Source organism: Triturus cristatus, chromosome 3_2 (genome assembly GCF_964204655.1).
Source record: "Triturus cristatus chromosome 3_2, aTriCri1.1, whole genome shotgun sequence".
In the NCBI taxonomy this organism is placed as follows: Eukaryota; Metazoa; Chordata; class Amphibia; order Caudata; family Salamandridae; genus Triturus; species Triturus cristatus.
The window spans coordinates 170267310-170276463 of record NC_140584.1 but is presented as its reverse complement, the minus strand read 5'-3'; the positions used below and the strand labels follow the sequence as shown (position 1 = coordinate 170276463).

The following is a 9154-nucleotide window of genomic DNA, read 5'->3' as shown; positions in this document are numbered from 1 at the left end:
GGGCTGGCACATCGAGTGGGCCTGAGGCGGAGGAGAGTGAACCCGGGGACGTGTCGACTGGCACAACAGAGTATGAAGCTGACGGGTCCGAGGATGATCTCTCTGAGTGGGCGGTGGCTGCACCACCATCTGACAGCAGCTCTACATCTCACACCGCCCCCTCCATTGGCATCAGCCGCCTCCCATGTGCTCGTGTCCCTTCCCAACGTGCCCGGTCACCACATGTCTCCTTCCTGCCAGGCACCGCACCCCCTGCCCCTGTCTCCACTGCTGCCGCCAATGCTGAGTCTGTGGACATCCAGCGGCAGTTGCAGATTGCTCAGACTGCGATCCTTAATGTCCTCCATGCCCACAGCCAGGTCCTCAACAACATGGAGGCATACTTGGAGGGCATTCATTCATCGCAGGCTGACCAACGCAACTTGCTGAGGTCCATAGACTCCACACTGACTGCAGCAGTGGGTCTCCTGCAGCGCTACGTCCCACCCCCTACCCCTGCCCCTTCCACACTTCCCACTCCCATGCCTGTCCCACATACACCCAGACGTAAGCATGCACCCACCACAACAGACACAGGCACCACACCAGCAGGGAAGGTCCGCCGCACACCTCCTGACACGCACACACAGGGTGAAGTAGGCACACCCACTGGGTCGGGGGGCAAACGTGTGACACGCAGCCAGAGTGGGAGTCCGCATTCCACCCAATCCACTCCCTCCAAATCCCCTCCCCTCAGCTCTCCTGGCCACATCTCCCCCAAAGACTCCTTCATGGCCGCTCTGTCCCTGAGCCCCACAGTGACACCACCCCGCAAGCGGTCAAGGACGTCCACGGTCAGGGTGCTTGAGTCCCCCCCCTGTCCACACCCTCCCCCAGTGGCGCTGCGACCCATCCCTCTGACCCCCCCCCCCTCCTTGGGGCCTGTGGTTCCTTCGGGTGCAGGGGAGTCCCTGGAGGACCTTGCCGAGGTGTGCAGCGCGCTCCTAGAATCCACCTTTGGCCCTGCCCCACCCCCTGTGGTGGAGTCCTCCATCCCTGCACCCACGTCGCCTACCCTTCGCACTCCTGTCCCTGCGGTGCCTGTTCCTTCCCCCCCACTTGATGCCCTCACCCCTGTGGAAGACAACGGCTTGTAACTGTGCAGGCAAGCTAGGGGACACGCATCCCACTGTGTCCCCCATCCAGCTGTGACTCCTGGACTGCCCTATGGGCTTTGTAAATATTGAACTTTCTACATACCAGTTTTTGGATCATGCTGAATAAAGCTATTTATTTTTTGCCCTTGGAACACTCCTGCTTTGCTGGCATTGCTGTCGGTGGGGCTGCTACATGGTTGTGGGTGGTGTTCATGTGTTGGGTGTGTGGGAAATGTAGTAGTGTGCTGCTCATAGGGGGGACCATGGGATCTGTGTGCCATCACACGGTGTTAGCTAGCTTTCTCAATTCATGTAAGCAGTTGCTGCATGTTGCAATTGTCCCAAGGTGTTTTCCTTCCTCTGTGTACCCTGACTTCTTCCCTGCAGGGTGTTCCCAATATTTAGTGCCGAGCTGTGTGTACATTAGCTGGGTGTGTGACGGACTCCTTCAACTTTGCACATGCATGCTGAGCCATTCTCCACCTGCATCATTCGTGGCATCCTTGGTAGTCATTGTACTTGTGTATGTGGACTATTGACATAACTTCATGTGTACATGTTATCTTTTTGGCCCTATGCATGCGTATACTCCCAGCCTCGCACACATGTGGTACATGTACTGCAGGGTCTTTGTGCACCTGACTGACATTTGTGGTCATGGTATCTGTGGCTACTCCACCCTTTGTGTTCCATGGGCACTGCTGGGAGTGTTAGGCACCCACCCCTCCTGTCGCAGGGCACTGCTGGGAGGACTCTGCACACACCCCTCCTGTCTCTGGGCACTGCTGGGAGGACTCTGCACCCACCCCTCCTGTCTCAGGGCACTGCTGGGAGGACTCTGCACCAACCCCTCTTGTCTCTGGGCACTGCTGGGAGTGATAGGCACCCACCCCTCCTGTCTCTGGGCACTGCTGGGAGGACTCTGCACGCACCCCTCCTGTCTCTGGGCACTGCTGGGAGGACTCTGCACCCACCCCTCCTGTCTCAGGGCACTGCTGGGAGGACTCTGCACCCACCCCTCCTGTCTCAGGGCACTGCTGGGAGGACTCTGCACCCACCCCTCCTGTCTCAGGGCACTGCTGGGAGGACTCTGCACCAACCCCTCCTGTCTCTGGGCACTGCTGGGAGTGATAGGCCCCCACCCCTCCTGTCTCTGGGCACTGCTGGGAGGACTCTGCACCCACCCCTCCTGTCTCAGGGCACTGCTGGGAGTACTCTGCACCAACCCCTCCTGTCTCTGGGCACTGCTGGGAGTGATAGGCACCCACCCCTCCTGTCTCTGGGCACTGCTGGGAGGACTCTGCACCCACCCCTCCTGTCTCTGGGCACTGCTGGGAGGACTCTGCACCCACCCCTCCTGTCTCAGGGCACTGCTGGGAGGACTCTGCACCCACCCCTCCTGTCTCAGGGCACTGCTGGGAGGACTCTGCACCCACCCCTCCTGTCTCAGGGCACTGCTGGGAGGACTCTGCACAGACCCCTCCTGTCTCTGGGCACTGCTGGGAGGACTCTGCACCCACCCCTCCTGTCTCAGGGCACTGCTGGGAGGACTCTGCACCAACCCCTCCTGTCTCTGGGCACTGCTGGGAGTGATAGGCCCCCACCCCTCCTGTCTCTGGGCACTGCTGGGAGGACTCTGCACCCACCCCTCCTGTCTCAGGGCACTGCTGGGAGGACTCTGCACCAACCCCTCCTGTCTCTGGGCACTGCTGGGAGTGATAGGCACCCACCCCTCCTGTCTCTGGGCCCTGCTGGGAGGACTCTGCACCCACCCCTCCTGTCTCTGGGCACTGCTGGGAGGACTCTGCACCCACCCCTCCTGTCTCAGGGCACTGCTGGGAGGACTCTGCACCCACCCCTCCTGTCTCAGGGCACTGCTGGGAGGACTCTGCACCCACCCCTCCTGTCTCAGGGCACTGCTGGGAGGACTCTGCACCAACCCCTCCTGTCTCAGGGCACTGCTGGGAGTGATAGGCCCCCACCCCTCCTGTCTCTGGGCACTGCTGGGAGGACTCTGCACCCACCCCTCCTGTCTCAGGGCACTGCTGGGAGTGATAGGCCCCCACCCCTCCTGTCTCTGGGCACTGCTGGGAGGACTCTGAACCCACCCCTCCTGTCTCAGGGCACTGCTGGGAGTGATAGGCCCCCACCCCTCCTGTCTCTGGGCACTGCTGGGAGGACTCTGCACCCACCCCTCCTGTCTCAGGGCACTGCTGGGAGTGATAGGCCCCCACCCCTCCTATCTCTGGGCACTGCTGGGAGGACTCTGCACCCACCCCTCCTGTCTCAGGGCACTGCTGGGAGTGATAGGCCCCCACCCCTCCTGTCTCTGGGCACTGCTGGGAGGACTCTGCACACACCCCTCCTATTTCACAATATGTACGCTCATCACATACACGGATGGGGTACGCTCCATGCATTTGAGGTGGGGGTACGTGTCGTACTTACACTGTTGGGGTGGGGGTACGCTCCATACGTACACGGGTGGGGGTACGGGTCGTACTTACACTGTTGGGGTGGGGGTACGCTCCATACGTACGCGGGTGGGGGTACGGGTCGTACTTACACTGTTGGGGTGGGGGTACGCTCCATGCATTCGAGGTGAGGGTACGGGTCGTACTTACACTGTTGGGGTGGGGGTACGCTCCATGCATTCGAGGTGAGGGTACGGGTCGTACTTACACTGTTGGGGTGGGGGTATGCTCCATACGTACGCGGGTGGGGGTGCGTGTCGTACTTACACTGTTGGGGTGGGGGTACGCTCCATACTCACGCGGGTGGGGGTACGGGTCGTACTTACACTGTTGGGGTGGGGGTACGCTCCATGCATTCGAGGTGAGGGTACGGGTCGTACTTACACTGTTGGGGTGGGGGTACGCTCCATACGTACGCGGGTGGGGGTACGTGTCGTACTTACACTGTTGGGGTGGGGGTACGCTTCATACGTACGCGGGTGGGGGTACGGGTCGTACTTACACTGTTGGGGTGGGGGTACGCTCCATTCGTACGCGGGTGGGGGTACGGGTCGTACTTACACTGTTGGGGTGGGGGTACGCTCCATGCATTCGAGGTGAGGGTACGGGTCGTACTTACACTGTTGGGGTGGGGGTACGCTCCATGCATTCGAGGTGAGGGTATGGATCGTACTTACACTGTTGGGGTGGGGGTACGCTCCATGCATACGGGGTGGGGGTACGGTCCGTACATATCCGTCCCCACGCTATGTGATGCTTGTGCGGCCCGTACCCAGGCCTTTGCCACGTGGGTACGAGCCGTCCCGCCATTGTTGGGGTGACGTGGGTGTGGGCGTGGTACGACTTGTACCCACGCTCTTCAGGCATGGGTACGGGACGTACCTGTCTGGTTGTGTTGCCGGTTCGCGTCGTGAAGGACTTCCGTTGTGGCGGTCGCTGGCTTAGATGGACACGCCCCCACCCCCTCGTAGTGACCAGGGCCTGGGAGTCAGGTATGTCCAGGGCATGTGTGCTGTGTGACTTTGGTGGGGGGTTTGTGGCCTGCCCTGGTTCTGCCACCCCCCCCCCACTTTCCCCCCTCCCTTCGTTGTTCTGACCTTCTGCGGCGTCTGCGTCCGAACCTGTAGAGGAGGTCGACTGCTATGAGGGCCGGGATGACACGTAGGTTCGGGTCCATGTCTGTCCGTCGCGTACGGGTACTCCTTGTTCGCGTCGTCCTGTCTGTCCGTCGCGTACTGGTACTCCTTGTTCGCGTCGTCCTGATTTCCCGGCAGTTTTTGGCTGCCGGATAATATTCACCGTGCGGGATGACGTCGGTGCGAATCGTAATTCCTGGTTCGTGAATGGCAGGCTGCGAGCGTCCCGACGTCAGGTCGGCGCTTTCCCGGATCGCATTTGTAGGTTTATTATCGTCGGTCGGGGTTTTGTACGATTCGTAAGGAAATGGTGTTTCCGCATGAATCGTAATTCCATGTTGGTAGATTTTGACGACCGGGTACGCGTCGGACGGAGAATATGCTCCGTCCGACGGTTCGTACCCGGTTTTTACAGGATCGTGATCGGCGCCTAAATGTATACAGAGACTCCAACGCATCCAGAATGCAGCAGCACGTCTCGTTCTGATGTTACCCAAGAGAGCTCCTTCTAATAAGGCCTTAGCTTCCCTTCATTGGCTTCCAGTAAGGGAGCGAATTCTGTTTAAGGCTCTCTGTGTCAGCCATCGTATGCTACAAAGAAAGGGACCCACCTACCTGCATGATTTACTAACCCTCTATTCCCCGACCCGTCAATTGAGATCCAGCGGGACAGGACAGGTTAGCATTCCATCTATTAGGAGAGCAGGGATGGGTGGTCGCTCCTTCCATTTTTTAGCAGCAAAGCACTGGAATAAACTCCCCCCGGGGCTACGGTTGGAGGTGTCGGAGACTATCTTCCGAAAGGAGTTGAAAACTTGGCTTTTTCCCTCTGTTACCCCTCCAGTCTAACCACTCTCTGCTTTCTCTGCCCTCTCCAGATTATGTTTTTTTCTTACCTGAGTGCGGGGACACACTAGTCAGTGTAACCATGTGCTTTATAAATTTGTTTATTATTATTATTATTATTATTATGCTGAACTCATCGCAGCCGGTGAAGTGGTGTACCGAAACTTGAGCCCCCCCCCCGCAAAGTACATGGAGGGGCACCCCATGCTCTGGACCCAGTCAGGAGCTCCTAGTGAAGGACTGGGTTTTATTAAGGCCCAGCGGTGCCAGGGAACAACACCTGAAACCTTCGTGGGTTACCTGTTCTGGCGTACAAAACACAGAGACACGGGACACTTCCAGCGACGTCAGAGATCAGCGTTTATTTACTGCAGGGATACAGAGGTCACAAGAAGTACACAGCGTGTAGGTTCTCGGAGACTGCTTCAAATTCGTAGAAGTGGGTCGCTCCTTTTATACACAGTTTAGCCATAGTACAGTATGGCAAACAAAGGTTTAACTCAGTTCCCACAATAAACTTCAAAAGGGTCGCGTTCATGTTTCAGGAGGCCGGAACATAATTACAATCAACCTTGCCGGTTCCCAACTGTAAAAACATATTCCCTCCGCAATAAACACATTTCCTCTCAACCATAAACACATTAAGGAAGGACGGAAAACAGAATGTGAGGAGAGGATGCACAACAGGTTAGAAAAAGAGTGTTTAGGGCAATAAAGGAAACTCGATAGAGGGATCAAAGGCCTCGTGTCTAATGTATGCGTGACTGAAACAATAGACCGGAGTGGCAAGATAGCCTCGAGCGGGGCCATCTGCCTTACTCGTGTCATTCCCCTCGTCATAAAGTCACCTCAAAGAAACACGTGTCCTTCGTACTATCTTGAAAGTCCCAGGGTCACGAAGCGGACGAAAGCCCGTTCGCTGGCTACTTGAGGGCAAGAAACAAAATGGACGCTGTATCTAAAATGGAACCCGAGGGTTCGAATGAACAAACACGAGAATAAGACGAACCATACATGGCTGCATTGCGAAACTTCGCACACCCACTGTACTCGTCATTTGCGGTTCATAGATACCACACTCGTCCATATTCGTCACCACTCAAAAAGTGCCGTCCCGTCTCACACGGAACCTCAGACGCTCCTTTTGCCCTCATGTAGGCAAGCACTAGTCTAGATCAGAATCTATATCGATATTCATCAGATCGTTCAGATGCTGCTGAAACATCATTCTATCCATCAATGTCTCCTTGGTAACGGATGGCCGCCTTATACACGTCGTAGCACATAGGCCACATAAGGCAGGACCACACTGTACACAAAGACAACACGTGAACAGAAACGCTACAACAGCCCCGACAATCATCAGAATACTCCAACCCCAAGTTGACATCAGACCCCAAAACCATCCTAGAAGCGTCCAATTACCTTCGTCCACGTGTATGGACTCGGAAATCTTATGCAACTTTGAGATGGCTTGATATACAGTCGGAGCATTATCAGGGATGAAAATGCAACAACTAGAATGGATAATTTTACACACACCCCCTCGATCTGCAAGGACCACGTCTAGAACCATACGGTTCTGCAACGTCATGAGTCTATCCGCCTGTAGTTCCGCTGTTAGATTACCCAGGGCAGTTACAGTAATATTAGCAGTCGCCTCTACCACTCGGGTCAACTGTCTTAGGTTCCTACTATTAACCATAGGTCCCCAGAACGGCAGGAAACCCTTAAAGAAGTCTCCTGCTTCTTGACCGGCAGTATCCTCTTTGCTAATTACACCTCTCACCACTCTAGTTTTGTGGTAATCCGAAGCAACTGTGAAAGTCGGAGGTAAGAGATTTGCAATATAACAGGTACCCGAGAAGTCGCGGGGTAACCATGTATATGCGCGCTCATAACACACAAAATAGGTGCCCTTGGCAGTCAGAAAAACAGGGGAGGAGAGCATCGGGAGGACATACGTTTCAGTGCAAGCACTGTTCCCAAGTTGTGCTCTCGGATTTCGACCCAAACCCTGCAAACAGAAATTACCAAGGTGCGGTACAATCCATATCGGGGACGAGCTCTTCAACTGTCTATCTCCCACTGACGTACCATACTCAGCCTCACTCAGATCCTTATAAGCCTGCACTTCTTCATCTGGAATGAGTGATGCATCGAAAACATCTCTGTCCAGATCTGCTATGGCTATCGCCAGAGGCTTGTGGTACGGACCAGGACCAGACTTGACAGATCGTGGCTCTCGACTGGGGTAGGAGTCTAGTGCACTGCGAAACATTGTTTGAAATGCTCGAGCAGAACCCTGGGAACTGTACGGAAGGACCAAGTACGGAATACCCCTATCCATGGTGTGTGGCATTAACCCACATACCCAACAATTTGTAGTATTCACCACTAACTGATGCTGATGCAGGAGTTGAACAAAGGAATTATTCCTGAATTCCGCACGTCTAACCTGCTCGTGTTGAGGCAACGGATGAAAAGAATGTGGGGAAACAGTAGTGAGGGAACTTAGGTTAGGAGAAAAGGTAGGTGTAACAGAAGGCATAAATTGCGATACCCCAAAATACACTCCGCCCACCAATAACATAGATACAGTTAGGAATAACAAAAACACCTGAACCAAAAAACATTTCGTTCGTGCGACCCTTAATAACTCTGATCTCTGTGCCAATACCCTTTCTTCTTCCACCAGCTTAGAGAATGCCATCCTCTACAAACCGTCCGTGACGTTCTTGACGCACTTCGTTCTGAGCAGCAATTATCAATCCCCAGGAGTTCCCAGGAATCGACAAAAGTAACCAACCTAGCGTCAGAAACCTGCTAAACAGAAAGAAGTACCCGCACGGCCCTACGGTAACCCGGATGGAGAGGTTCAAGTTCGTTACAAGTCTCTTAGCAGTGGAAAACACAGAAACTTCACAAAGAAAGGATGTAATTGTTCATAATATTCGTAACGTCAAAACCACTATACTATCAATTTTTATTAGTCCTTGAATTCCTTGGACGAAGAAAGTATCGACTTCTTCCAGGTTGAGTTTGCTCTACGAACAATTGTTCAGGTGGCGCAGCAGTGTTCAATGAGGCAAATGACGAGTCGGACCTTGGGTTCTCTGATACTGATGACTCCACTTGTGGATCTGGCAACAACGAATCTTCCACAAGTTGAGCGTCGCTGAATGGCACGAAACGCAAAGGAGTCTCAGTCTCTTCTGCCGAAATCCCAGTTCCCACCCAACCGTCGGTTGGTAAGGGAATCGGTACCTTCTTTGTATGACTGGCGTGGACCCAATGTCTACGGCCCTCCAGTCGAACCGCTGTCCTCGTCGTCAATAAGACTAGATGGGGTCCAACAAATCTTGGCTCCAGATTACGCTTCCGGCCGAAATTGCGGGTGACAACCCAGTCACCTGGCCGGAGCTGATGTCCAGGACCCTCTGTCTGCGCCGGTAGAGCTTCAAAGACCTGTTGATGAATTAATCGTAGTTTAGTGGTCAAATCATACAAATAATCAATCAACATTGGATATTCAAGACTATCAAAAGCCCTAGGTCTCGGG

General features: G+C 54.8%; 1 protein-coding gene across 1 annotated transcript; it reads right to left on the bottom strand.

Annotated features, from left to right (window-relative positions):
• Window positions 1–6430: 6430 nt before the first annotated feature.
• On the bottom strand, window positions 6431–8847 carry LOC146856969 (endogenous retrovirus group PABLB member 1 Env polyprotein-like). Its single transcript, XM_085646784.1, has one exon. It carries the CDS (start codon window positions 8303–8305, stop codon window positions 6758–6760), a length of 1548 nt encoding a protein of 515 aa, XP_085502910.1. The 5' UTR covers window positions 8306–8847; the 3' UTR covers window positions 6431–6757.
• Between the last annotated feature and the right edge of the window lie 307 nt (window positions 8848–9154).